The sequence below is a fragment of the Anopheles coluzzii genome, chromosome 2 (genome assembly GCF_943734685.1).
Source record: "Anopheles coluzzii chromosome 2, AcolN3, whole genome shotgun sequence".
Lineage (NCBI taxonomy): Eukaryota > Metazoa > Arthropoda > Insecta > Diptera > Culicidae > Anopheles > Anopheles coluzzii.
The window spans coordinates 36869132-36881260 of NC_064670.1; the positions used below are offsets into that span (position 1 = coordinate 36869132).

The following is a 12129-nucleotide window of genomic DNA, read 5'->3' on the forward strand; positions in this document are numbered from 1 at the left end:
GCTTTGGGTTGGATAGTAAGCCTAAATCGGGAGGACCCCAAATCAGGAAGCAAATAAGATGTAAAACTATTTTATCAAATCGAATTTGATCGAGAAAAATAAAGTTAATTGAATATTCTATCAATACTACTTATCGAACCACTTACAGGAGCATAAAATTAGAGCACAAAAAACACAAATACACAACAAATGGGCGCCATAATTTACCACAAAGCTTTATCATGCAGTTAGTTAGAAGCGCTAAGGAAACAAAACCATTTTTTGCAGCTGTTTACTGTTTTTTTTTTCTTCTTTTTCGTTACAACGCAGGGCATGCAAAAAAGCAGACAAAACCCAACTCACCGAAACATGTTCATTTCCTTCACCAACCGGATTATTTAAATAGTACGAATTGACATTCGGTAGCGGAACGTTAACTAAAGCTACCTGAAGGAGAGGGAGAGAGAGACAGAAGTGTATCGCCGGACAATAACGAGTAAAAGCAAACAGGAACGAGAAGTAAAACGTATGAAAGATAAGTGTTGTTACAAAACATAACCAATCACCAAAACAGAACAGAGTTGCGGAAATGACGAAGAGAAAACAATGTGCCCGAACACGAGATTGATCGAGAGCGCCAATTTCTCGCAATATTGCCGCTCTACGAAGCCTAAAGCGGGATGGATTTGGTACGCCAGTTACCTGAGATCCGGCGATAACGGCACCGAGAATGTGGACCAGGTCTTTGCCGATGCGAGCGTGCTTCGTCACCTTACCGCCCTGGAAGCAGTCGTATATGAATGGCACTATTTCCGGCTGCAGTTGCGATATCTTGTAGCCCAGGCTGGCATAGTCCGCGTGGTGGCCCCGTAAGTAGCTTCGCCAGGTCAAGTACGGATCGTACAGCACTTCCAGCAGCCGGGCCACACTCGCCACGAAGAGCAGATCCGCTTCCTGCTCCTTCGGTTCCCCGCGTTCATCGTTTAGCTATTGGAAGAGAGAACAGGTTGGGTCAATGATGTGTAAGCCCGAACCACTGCAGCCGCACAACCATCCAAACGTTACTCACCCGTGTTATGATAAAGTTAGAAATGGCGATGCAACTCGAGATGTAACTCGAGTTGATAACGGCAGCAATGTTTTCGAAATGCCGACAGATGACGGTCAAACATTGCACTAGCAGCACATTTTCTCTCATCGAGCTACCGTGCACGCCCGTCTCCTCCCCTTCTTCATTCCGGCCCTAGAACGGATGTAAAGAATTGGATCGATTATTTCCAGTACGGCGTACACTCAAAACAAACGGCCATTCCGGGATGACGTCCACGTTCACCGATAATATGTGTTTTTTTCGGTTTGTGTCTCCCATTCCATTCCAGCGTTATGCAATGTTTGCTTACATTTTCACAACCGTCTCGTGCGATTATCAGAAACTTTTCTATCGCGGGCAGCAGCTCGTCTGGCAGCCGACTCAGGTGCGGTCCCAGATCCGGTGCCACCGCGTCCCACCGGGGCGCATTGTCAAAGTCCAGCTGTAGCTGGGAGTGCCATATACTGACGAATCCCGCTATGAACTGCCGAAAGTAGGTTTCTTCGTTCTAGATAAGAAGATAAAACAGCAAAGAGAAAAAACAAACAAACACATTGGATTACTGGTACAAGAACCAACGCCCCTAAGAAAGCGCACACACTAACTTTTGTCGTATATTGCACCCAGAGGTTGTAGATATCTTTCCTGGAGTCCATTGCGGTGGCTTTGTCCGGTTTGCGACGTCCGTAACGGCGATGGCGTAAACACACTCACAATCGATCAGCACCACATTCTATTACACATTTTCACTCGCCCACCCACTATCCACTACGCGGCTGAATAATGTTGCGCTGTTATTACCTCCAGCAACTATGAATCACCTGCTCTCCAGTGTATCGTGCTTCGTACTGCTGCTACGTGTATGTAACAGAGATAATAGCGTTACGCTTCCTGTGTTCTAGCAAACACAGGAGGAAACTCACACGCACACTATACACAAACGCGAATTGCAGTGATAAAAAAATGCATTTATCGGTGGGGTGGGGGGTGGTGGTGTACAAAAAACAACATCACAGAAAGAAAACATTGAAACATCACAACATTTCATGGGAGGCGAAGTGGAGCAGGTCGGGTCATGGCGTACTACGTTTGACAGCAAGGTATGACAGTACGGAGCATATGCAGTTTCCCTTTTATCACAGCAAAACCAAACAGAAGAAAGTTGTTCTCTGTTACAATTTTACAGGAAAAATCACGCCAAAATGAAAGGTTGATATAGCTATGCCACTGCAATGAAGAGAGAAATGTTCCAACTACCCTAGGATCGTTAACCTTTAAGTTGGCAACCGGATACCCGGGTATTTTTTTCAACTTTAAACTGCCATAACTTTTGATTCATTGCTTTTATTGACCTGAAATTTGCCGTAGCCCCCCAACTTTTAATTTATGATTTTTTGGTGCATAAGTTGTAATTTTAAACATCCTGTAAGTATTTTATTTTGAATTTTTTTTTAACTTTACCACGTAAGTTGGCAACCAGCATACCCGGGTATTCCATACATTTTGTATGGAGAATGACGTTTCTCTTCTTCCTCTTTTCGTATTGTGCTTATTTTCGAGTCAAATTCAAGCGATTCCAAATTTCAATATGACCGTTATTTTTATATTAAAATGAAAAAAAACTTAATGAATAAATGAAATAGAAGAGAATATATGGTCGGTATTACTTGCTTACAGCATTAAAATATAGAAAGCATTGTTTACCTATGAAAATTGTTAATTTTTTGCATCAAAACGTGTGGAATACCCGGGTATGCCGGTTGCCAACTTACGTGTGTAAATCTGGTTGCCAACTCTACGGTTAAAACGCATTGTTAGGTCGTGCCGGTTGAAACGCGATTATCGCACTGCTGTGTAGAAATGATGTAGCGGGGATGTGAAACATTTCACATTCAAATCGCTTGGCACCGGTTTCAGACGGTTACACGAAACAGCCGATTGCAGCAGAAAACCCACAAGCCTGCATTAAACAAACGAAAAAAGGAATAAAGCGCAGCACAAGAATTATCCTATTATTGGAACCCGTCCATAGACTGGAAACTGGATCGCATTTATTTTTCCCTCTCCTTTGCAGGCGGCGTTATCCGTTCGTCCGGCTGAATGAAGGTAACAAGCTCTCCCTTAATAAGGCTAACTAAAAACTCCCAAATCGTTCTGCTAGTTTGGCACTTTGGTTCCCAGCGTGGGAAATCGCTCGAGGTGTCCCGGAACCAGAAGGTAGCCGTGCGTGGCGCTACGTACGTGATCGTTACGTTTTCCTTCGCGATCGAACCGATGTTGTATATTTCCAAGCTTTCCAAGTTGGTGTACACGCCCCGCAGCCAGCGGACCATCGCATCGAACGGAAATCGAAGAATGGTGCGACGTATCTTCATCAGCGTGTACGATAGGCAGTAAATAGCAAAACGAAGCTGGAATGGTACATAGAACACCGTTTGAGATTCATAAGAGAAAAAAACGAACCAGCTGATAGGACTACAAACTGATGCAAATACGATGTAGTAGAATAAAATGGTAGGTAGAAGGAATAGCAATACAGTGAAGGAAAGCGTGGCAAGGAACAGCTGGCGGTTCATGTAGTCATGAGCCTCGACACGATCTCGTAGAACATTACGCTTCTTGCCCAACACGGTACGATAGAGGGCTCCTATGCCGCCTACTTCAATCCGATAGAGACTGCAAAAGGAAAAAAAGGAGATACACTGAAGATCAGCAAAAAGCAACATAGAAATGAATTATTTTTACTTACACCGCCACATAGATGTAGAAGCAATGGGCATGTAAACTGATGAGAACAATCAAATCGGAAAGCATGGCCACCTGAAATGATAACCCGAACAGGCCCAAAATTGACAGTGGGATGAACAGGAACTGTATGGCCGGGGACAGAATTCCTAAAACAAATGGTACGAACCGTTTACATTTTGATAACATTAATGTGTGCTATTTTACTCACTCAAAAACATCCACCAAAGGTCCACTTGGTAGCTAAAGCAGCTAAAGAAAAATTCATTCAACGAACCGTTCAGCTTCAATCCGATCGGATTGCCGCGAAGCGTTTGCAGCAGCTGCAGCAGACTATCCACCACGATCTATGGAATAAATGAACGTGATTTGAAAATCGTGTCTTTCATAGCGTGTGTTGCGCAAATTCGTCCCGTACCTCGGCAAATTCCATGAACCTTGTGCCGGGATTGCCAAAGTATATAATCATACTCATGATGGCAACACCGAAACAAATGTCCATCAGTAACGTCCACTTCACAGCATTAGCGTCCTTCTGCTGTATACATTCCACCCACTCGTTGAAATGGTAATACAGTGCCGTTTTGCGCAAAACCACGCTTAAAGCTTTACCCACGGGAAGGAACACACCGTACATGCGTTGCGCCACATCCTGTTCCGTCAGCGTGTGCAGCTGTTCCGTCCAGCCGATCGGCTCCGCCTTGCTAGCCTTTATTAGCCGGGCCAGATGCAGCAAATCATTGTCGCAGTCTTCGGCGGTCAGATCGTTCTCGGCCAGATTGCTGAAGCCCTTCTCGTCGTAAATGATGAGCAGTTTGTTCAGCGATTCTATCGTAACGCCTTTAACCTTTGCCATCACGTGTTTAATGCGTCCGCTGTTGGAAATGGCCAACCGCAGGAAATTGTCCTCCCGTGCCAACTGTTCCCGTAGCGTTCGATCGCTTTGCGCCGCCCGGAACTGCGTGTAGTCCGCTACGCTGCATATCTTGCCGATCGGTTCCGTGTAGTTCGGCAGTGGCTCTGCATCCAGCACGGTGAATCTGATTTCATCTCGCAAATCTTCCACCAGCCCGTACAGCTCGCAAAAGGTGCATTTTTCTATCAGCTTCGACGAGAGATAGATTTTTATGTTCATTTGGTGTTTCTGCGTGCTCTCTGCGCGTTTGGTTGCCGACTAGAACGAGGATAGTTTGTAAACAAGTAATAATAACATCAGCAACCAACTGTCAGACAGACAGGGCTAGTGGAATACACTGCAGTTGAAAAAGATAGACGATTTCACGTGGCATTGATGTAAGTTAAGTCAAATGATAACGTGTTATCAGTAATTATTACAATTAATTACCATAAGTTTAATTTTTCGTAGACAATTTTTAAGAAAATTCGCAATTTAGAGCAACGTTTACACGCACTGTTTCAATTCTCCAGAGAAAATGCTATGGAAAAACCGTAAGAAAACGTATAAAAATTCAAACAATAAATTGATGATCAAACGATTTGGGCTAAATTAACAGCATTTTAACAAATCAAATAGATTCATAGAACTTTTCAACAAATTGACACCGTTCCATAAATTTCGGGCGACGAACCCTGTGCAAGGTGGTTGCGAACTGTCAAACATTCCTCTTGCCGTCGCCGGATGACGCTCGCTCCTACGCCTTTGGCTTCCTGGACCTTTTCCGCTTTTGCTTTGTGGCCAGAACGTTTTTTCTTCGTGCATTTCTAGTGCAAATTCACGAAAGAAAACACCCCGGCTCACCGTTCCTAGTGACACGGCACTTGCGGACGCAGCGTTGCGCAAAAACCACGTTTGCAGTACAGTGTGCAATTCCATCACCGGGTAATTGTGTGCGTACGTGTGTGTGTGTGCATCTCAAGCCTAGCATCCTAGCACAACACAACGATGGCGGACACGGCCACAGAGAGCACCAATGCAAGCGCTGCCACTGCTGCGGCTGCCGCTACGAACTGGGTGCAGAAGACGGAAGATCAGGAAATATCGAATCTGGTACGTGCGCGTTGTTTGACCCCGGATTGCACGCAATTGTACTAATTTAATGGACGTTGTTTTTCCTCGTCGGCGAATGTAGGTGGACAGTCTCGCCATAGGCAAAGACAAAGGAAGCGCGGAGAGCAATCCGGAAGCGTCGGGGGAAGCAGCGGAACCAGCCGCACCGGCCGTAAATGGTTCAGCAGGTTCGCCACCCTCAGTTGCCGGGTCCGAGGAGATTGAAACTGTCAAGTAAGCTTCGGTGATGGATAATAGTGGCCTCGTGCAAATGTTAATGTCATTTCGTTTGTTTCATTCACAGCCCGGCCGATGCCAGTTTGCTGATGAAAATCATTCGCAAGGGTTTGGTCGAATCGAAGCTCGATCTCGAGGTGCAGCGTAAAGATCCATCCTCGCCGCTGCATTCGGTCAAATCGTTCGAGGCGCTGCACCTTAAGCCGGAGCTGCTGCAGGGTGTGTACGCGATGGGATTCAACGCACCGTCCAAGATCCAGGAGACGGCCCTTCCGACACTGCTGGCCGATCCGCCACAGAACATGATCGCCCAAAGCCAGTCGGGCACGGGTAAGACGGCCGCCTTCGTGCTGGCCATGTTGAGTCGCGTCGATCCGCGCAAACCCTACCCGCAGGTGATCTGCCTCTCGCCGACGTACGAGCTGGCCATTCAGACCGGCGAAGTCGCGGCCAAGATGGCCAAGTTCTGCAAGGAAATCAAGCTCCGGTTTGCGGTACGTGGGGAGGAATTGCCCAAGGGAAAGAAGATTACCGACCACATCATCATCGGCACGCCGGGCAAGCTGATGGACTGGGGCATCAAGTTCCGGGCGTTCGACCTGCGCAAGATCTCCGTGTTCGTGCTGGACGAGGCGGACGTGATGATTGCCACCCAGGGCCACCAGGATCAGTGCATCCGGATTCACAAGCAGCTGTCGTCGTCCTGCCAGATGATGTTCTTTTCCGCGACGTACGAAAAGGAGGTGATGGAGTTTGCCGAGTACATTGTGCCGAATCCCATCATTATACGGCTGGCCCGCGAGCAGGAATCGCTCGATAACATCAAGCAGTACTATGTGAAGTGCAAAAATCAGGACGAAAAGTATCAGGCCATTTCCAACATCTATGGTGTGATAACAGTTGGCCAAGCGATCATTTTCTGTCATGTACGTGTTGGAGAGGCGGGTGAAGCAGCAGAAGAGATATCTAACGATTCTAATCATTTCCCTTTTATTTGGCTTTAGACACGAAAAACCGCTGGCTGGTTGTCGGGAAAAATGACTCAGGATGGACATTCGGTGGCCGTGTTGTCCGGCGAGCTGACCGTCGAGCAACGACTGGCCGTGTTAGATCGCTTCCGTGCTGGGCTGGAAAAAGTACTCATTACCACGAACGTGCTGTCTAGAGGTAAGCGACCGGTGCAAGGCAACAGAAAAGTCTTAATAGTCACTTTTCCCATGAACCTGTTATCATCGTTTATCTCGCTTCTTTTTTTCTTCGCAGGAATCGACGTCGAGCAGGTTACGATTGTGGTGAACTTTGATCTACCGATGGACCAGAGCGGTCGGGCTGATTGTGAAACCTATCTGCACCGAATCGGTCGCACGGGACGCTTCGGTAGGATTTACTAGGAAGAAGGGATTACCAACGCAGCTAACACTAACACTGCTCCGTCATTCGACACGTTCCCTTTTTCAGGCAAGAACGGTATCGCCATAAATCTTGTCGACAGTGATCACAGCATGGAAATCTGTAGGACGATTGAGGCCCATTTCCAGAAAAAGATTCAACTGCTGGATGCGGAAAATTCGGACGAAATTGAAAAGATTGGCTCCTAGACAAGCGGTGTAAGGGGGGTGGACTATGACCATGATTTCATAAGCGACGAAATTTTCAAAAAAAAACTAGCTTGGCTCTAGATTTATTACTACTATTACGAGGAACTAAGCAGGAGTGCAAGGTTAGCATTATTACGCGCCGAGAAGCAAAACACTTCGAAGATGGAAAATAACAAACAATTGAAATTAATAAGGAATATTGCTGCTGCTACAGGTGGCTATTATTTTTTGTTGTTCGGAGAGGCATTTTACTTCCTTGTGTTTTAAAAAAAAGCAGCAGGATCTTACTTTTGTTAAACAAAAAACATACAAATAAAAACGAAATCCTAGATTAACGAATTGGGAATTAGTATTTCTATCTAAGACACAGCTTTTAAAATGCTGTAAAGTCTAGGATTGATTGTAAAGTTACCAAAACAAATTAAGTTTAATTTCATTTCTATTTAATTATTTAGAGAGTTTTCTTTCGCATCTGATAGTAAAGTACGCAGCCAACCTGTGTTTGATTTTTCGTTCTCAATAAAATTACTCACAACAGATAGCCGTTATTTAAGTTTGAACTCAACTCTGGGCAGTATAAATCAAATCTTCGTTGAAAATACGAACTTTTGACATAACTTTCGTTAAAATAGATACGCTCAACTCCTTCATGCAAATCAGCCGGCCCTTCGGATATAATCACCTATTTTCTTGATTTTACTACAACGTGCCGTATTTTGTTCTTGTTCATATTTGCTCCTCCTAGTTTGGTAAATCTGTTCCGCCCTCTTGCCAGTGCATTCGCGCAGTAAAAGGTGAGGTAAACATGTATCCGGCGGTGTGTTGGTGGCGCCGCATTGCTTGGCGCGGAGCCTGCGCCCTTCCTTCTGGTACATTCCCCGACGCAATCCGACCCCGTTCGCACCAGCCAAGCTTTCCTCCTAACTCAACGTCAACACGTTGTCATTCTTCGTTTTTTGCGGCAACGGACGTGCAGCGTTTTTGCGGCGGTCATCTTTCCAGTGTTGGCGACAGCAAATTGCTACCTTCAGCTTCGCTTTCGCGTGTCGGGCAGCTTTCGGGGCGAGAATTTTCCAGCAGCAATAAAGCCAAGCATAAAATGACGGCCAGCAAGTACCAGATTGCGGAACGTGGCGCTCCCAACTCCACCGACTATCGGGTTTATTTCAGTGAGTATTGCAGAACCCAGCAGAACCACGCTCATGCACTTTCACTTCCATCGTAGAGCCGGGAGGAAACAATCGATTTTGTCAATTAAGTGCATGTGTGTTGTGGGTGCATTTTTTATGTACGTTCAACCCGAACCCCGCGCTACATACGGGAGAGACGATGTGAAATTGCATAACCTAAAAATAGCCCCGGGCCCGTGCTTTTGGCGGTTCGTGAAACTCCGCTGACCCTAACATCGGCGTCCGAGAACTTGACGCACCGTTCACCGCTCAGCGGGCAAGAATTAACATTCGCGGAAGTGTTCGTGACCTTCTGGGTAGAGTGTGGCGGCTTTACCTTATCGCCTGATAAGCGTGAGCGAGAGGATTGGCTGATGTTTAGAAACGGGTACGGCGGCGAGACTAGCGCACGGACTTGTCTAGGAATCGATTGGTGAACTTGGACCGCGGGGCGACGGAACCCTTTGCTCGATATCTGGTTGCGATTAGAACTTTCAACTCTTATCGTACTGCAGCAGCAGGCGCTGCGTTTCCTTAAGTAATGAATCTCGATAGGGATCTCTTGGCGACGTCGATAGTGATAGACAATTTAATTGCTTTACGATGGACGTACACGCGACTCGCGTTTTCAATTGCGTTTGTAATCATGCTGTGTTTGTGTGTGCGTTTTTTTCCTTTGTTTTTTATTTGCAGAGAACGAAAACGGACAGTCCATTTCACCTCTGCATGACATTCCACTGTACGCGAACGATGAGCGAACCGTGTACAACATGGTGGTGGAGGTGCCCCGCTGGACAAACGCCAAGATGGAAATCAGCTTGGGCGAGGGCCTGAACCCGATCAAGCAGGACGTGAAGAAGGGCAAGCTGCGGTTCGTCGCCAACTGCTTCCCGCACCACGGCTACATCTGGAACTACGGTGCGTTCCCGCAGACCTGGGAGAACCCGGACCACCTGGACGCGGACACCGGCTGCAAGGGCGACAACGATCCCATCGATGTGCTCGAGATTGGCTCGCGCATTGCGAAGCGGGGCGAGGTGCTGCAGGTGAAAATACTCGGCACGATCGCACTGATCGACGAGGGCGAAACGGACTGGAAGATTATCACGATCAACGTGAACGACCCGTTGGTCGATCAGGTGAACGATATCGGCGACGTGGAGACGGTGTTCCCCGGGCTGCTGCGCGCCTCGGTCGAGTGGTTCAAGATCTACAAGATCCCGGACGGCAAGCCGGAGAATCAGTTCGCGTTCAACGGCGACGCGAAGGATGCCGCATTCGCCACCAAGACGGTCGCTGAGACGCACCGGTTTTGGCAGCAGCTGGTTAACAAGGAGGTTGACAACAATGGCATCTCATGGTAAGCGGAAGCGGGAAAACCCGGCGTAAGCAAATTTGTAACGTAATGAACAATGTTTTTAAATACCACTGTTGTATTGCAGCCTGAACACGACCGTCGACGGTTCGCCGTATCTGGTGGCTAATGATGCAGCAGATGAGGTGTTTGCCAAGAGTGCGACCGGTGGTAATCCCGAGCCCGTCAGTGAAGCACGTAAGTAGCCTTTACTGTTTATATGGTAGTGTTTGCACACTTGCAGCCAATAGCTGAGTGAAGATAGCTGTATAGTAGTGTTAAAGAGCACAGGGCATTAGTATTGTTAATAGCACAGAAACGTCATCTCTCCGCATGCCATACATTTAGTACATCTGTAGATTTGGCTAACACTTGTTTCTTTTTGTTTTTTCTTTCTATTTCACATTTTTTTTCTCTTCTTTTGCTTTGTGGTATAGTTCACAAATGGCACTTCGGGTCGGAAAACAGCTATTCAAAGCTGTAAGAACCGGTGTGTGTTGTAGCTAGCTTTCTCCCGGCCATGCTGAACGTGCTCTAGATGTTAGTTAAATAATAGCTCTTGATGGTGGTTGTGTATGTTTAAAGTATCAATAAAGTGTGCATGCTTTCATGCTTCGTGCTGCTTGTAACATAATTAACGCTGTATGATGAGAAATGTGCATCTCCTATGTGCGGGTTTTAGTGAAATAGAAGATGATACAAGTTTTTGCATCTTTCCACAGTTGACAAATGGCACTACATTACGCTGAAGTAAACGATCGAGAACGATTGGAGCGTTGAAGACAACTGCACACATTCGATTGTAGGTGGAGATGTTGTTTTAATACCTTCGTAAAGTGGAAGCTAGCGAGATTTTTTAATTAATCATTCTTCAGTACAGCAGTCTAAAGCCCGCGGTTAATTTGGTAGGTGTTATATTTATTTATTGTAAACTGCACACGATAAAACATTTGCTCGCAGCGATTCGGTTCGGAAAAGGTTGATGCATTTAATAAAAGTGAAATTAACTGAAGGATCCAATATGTGGATGTTTTTGGATTTCCTTCTTCCTGCTCTTAAGGTTGAGAACTATTAGTTGTAGGGGAAGACGGACACTGCGTGTAGGATAAACACTTCTGATAAATGCATGAAAAAGGTAATTTTCGAATAATTCAACAATGTAGCATCCAAACTGAAGGCAAAACAACACATTTGAGAAAGGTTTTGGCAAAAAAATACGCAAAATTCACAAAAAATAAGTTTTTAATCGTGCGCACCCTTGTGGATCTAGTTTGACTAGTGTGGATCTTAAGCTCTTTAACTTGCATTGTTTATAATTTTGGAAGTTTTATTAGCTGAATGAATTCTCGTGATTATTATGCAAAAAACTTGTGAAAGAACAAGAGAGAAAGTAATGCAAAATATTGTTTTTTGGTGGTTTTTGAATCCTGATACCAAAATGGGAAAGACGGACACTCTGTCGTAGGGAAAGATGGACACCGATTTTATTTATTTATTTTACTTCCTATATCAATTGGTGATGAACAGATTGCATTAAACATCTTAAACAAGGGTATTCCGAAAATATAAATCATCCAGTAACGATAGAAAGTATTGAAATATGCGAGAAATGAAACACAGGTCAAAATAGTAGTAATGCGTTATGCTGCACTCTCCACACTGATTACAAACTTCACCAAACCCAATATCTTGCCTCGTCTTCGACAACTTTAATCAACAAAAAGAAGAGGCATTAGTATGGCATCGCTCAGGAATAGATGAGAGTTTCTATGGCATTACAAAGATATAAAGTTTACTAATAATAATTGTTATGGGCCAACCTGATGGTCCCGTAGATCGCCACCGAGGACACTCATCGGACGTAGATCTAAGTGTGTGTGCGATCTATCGGGAGGTCAGCGAACACGCGCTCCCGTCAGCGGTGCGCGAACGCGTCAGCGAACATTTCA

The 12129-nt window shown here is 45.7% G+C and overlaps 4 protein-coding genes across 7 annotated transcripts in view; 2 read left to right on the forward strand and 2 right to left on the reverse strand.

Annotated features, from left to right (window-relative positions):
* Positions 1–2113, reverse strand: part of LOC120952088 (neurobeachin-like protein 1) — a 64921-nt gene extending 62808 nt beyond the window's left edge. The window contains exons 1-5 of one of the 2 annotated variants that reach the window (XM_040371206.2): positions 1675–2113; positions 1380–1577; positions 1049–1222; positions 682–966; positions 343–426 (exon numbers count right to left, since the gene is read on the reverse strand). In XM_040371206.2, coding sequence (XP_040227140.2) covers positions 343–426; positions 682–966; positions 1049–1222; positions 1380–1577; positions 1675–1725 — 792 coding nt within the window. In that variant the 5' untranslated portion in view covers positions 1726–2113. The remainder of the gene's footprint in view (positions 1–342; positions 427–681; positions 967–1048; positions 1223–1379; positions 1578–1674) is intronic. The other variant, XM_040371207.2, reaches the window with a different exon arrangement.
* A 966-nt stretch (positions 2114–3079) lies between these two features.
* Positions 3080–5014, reverse strand: LOC120952090 (uncharacterized). The gene is made up of 5 exons (XM_040371209.2): positions 4233–5014; positions 4026–4161; positions 3819–3963; positions 3553–3745; positions 3080–3480 (listed from the first exon to the last, which is right to left on the reverse strand). The coding sequence occupies exons 1-5, from the start codon at positions 4947–4949 to the stop codon at positions 3121–3123; spliced, it is 1551 nt and encodes a 516-aa protein (XP_040227143.2). The 5' UTR covers positions 4950–5014; the 3' UTR covers positions 3080–3120.
* A 407-nt stretch (positions 5015–5421) lies between these two features.
* Positions 5422–7996, forward strand: LOC120950258 (DEAD-box helicase Dbp80). The gene is made up of 6 exons (XM_040368159.2): positions 5422–5822; positions 5905–6056; positions 6127–6985; positions 7064–7226; positions 7323–7436; positions 7518–7996. The coding sequence occupies exons 1-6, from the start codon at positions 5718–5720 to the stop codon at positions 7655–7657; spliced, it is 1533 nt and encodes a 510-aa protein (XP_040224093.1). The 5' UTR covers positions 5422–5717; the 3' UTR covers positions 7658–7996.
* A 304-nt stretch (positions 7997–8300) lies between these two features.
* On the forward strand, positions 8301–11200 carry LOC120950451 (inorganic pyrophosphatase). Of its 3 annotated transcripts, XM_040368473.2 has the most exons (5): positions 8301–8451; positions 8634–8826; positions 9520–10186; positions 10269–10378; positions 10618–10795. In XM_040368473.2, the coding sequence occupies exons 2-5, from the start codon at positions 8757–8759 to the stop codon at positions 10662–10664; spliced, it is 894 nt and encodes a 297-aa protein (XP_040224407.2). In that variant the 5' UTR covers positions 8301–8451; positions 8634–8756; the 3' UTR covers positions 10665–10795. The 3 variants fall into 3 exon arrangements, with proteins under 3 accessions (XP_040224407.2, XP_040224406.2, XP_040224405.2); XM_040368472.2 differs by lacking the exons at positions 8301–8451; positions 10618–10795 and adding an exon at positions 10903–11200 and having other exon boundaries at positions 8458–8826; XM_040368471.2 differs by lacking the exon at positions 8301–8451 and having other exon boundaries at positions 8458–8826.
* The last annotated feature ends 929 nt before the right edge of the window (positions 11201–12129 follow it).

Coding starts and splice junctions, on each gene's coding strand:
- LOC120952090 (XM_040371209.2), bottom strand. CDS start 4,949: ATGAACATAAAAATCTATCTCTCGTCGAAGCTGATAGAAAAATGCACC. Junction 4,162..4,232: donor GGTTCATGGAATTTGCCGAG/GTACGGGACGAA, acceptor TTTATTCCATAG/ATCGTGGTGGATAGTCTGCT. Junction 3,481..3,552: donor ACTACATCGTATTTGCATCA/GTTTGTAGTCCT, acceptor GTACCATTCCAG/CTTCGTTTTGCTATTTACTG.
- LOC120950258 (XM_040368159.2), top strand. CDS start 5,718: ATGGCGGACACGGCCACAGAGAGCACCAATGCAAGCGCTGCCACTGCT. Junction 6,986..7,063: donor AAGCGATCATTTTCTGTCAT/GTACGTGTTGGA, acceptor ATTTGGCTTTAG/ACACGAAAAACCGCTGGCTG. Junction 7,227..7,322: donor CACGAACGTGCTGTCTAGAG/GTAAGCGACCGG, acceptor TTTTCTTCGCAG/GAATCGACGTCGAGCAGGTT.
- LOC120950451 (XM_040368471.2), top strand. CDS start 8,463: ATGTATCCGGCGGTGTGTTGGTGGCGCCGCATTGCTTGGCGCGGAGCC. Junction 10,187..10,268: donor GACAACAATGGCATCTCATG/GTAAGCGGAAGC, acceptor GTTGTATTGCAG/CCTGAACACGACCGTCGACG. Junction 10,379..10,617: donor CGAGCCCGTCAGTGAAGCAC/GTAAGTAGCCTT, acceptor TTTGTGGTATAG/TTCACAAATGGCACTTCGGG.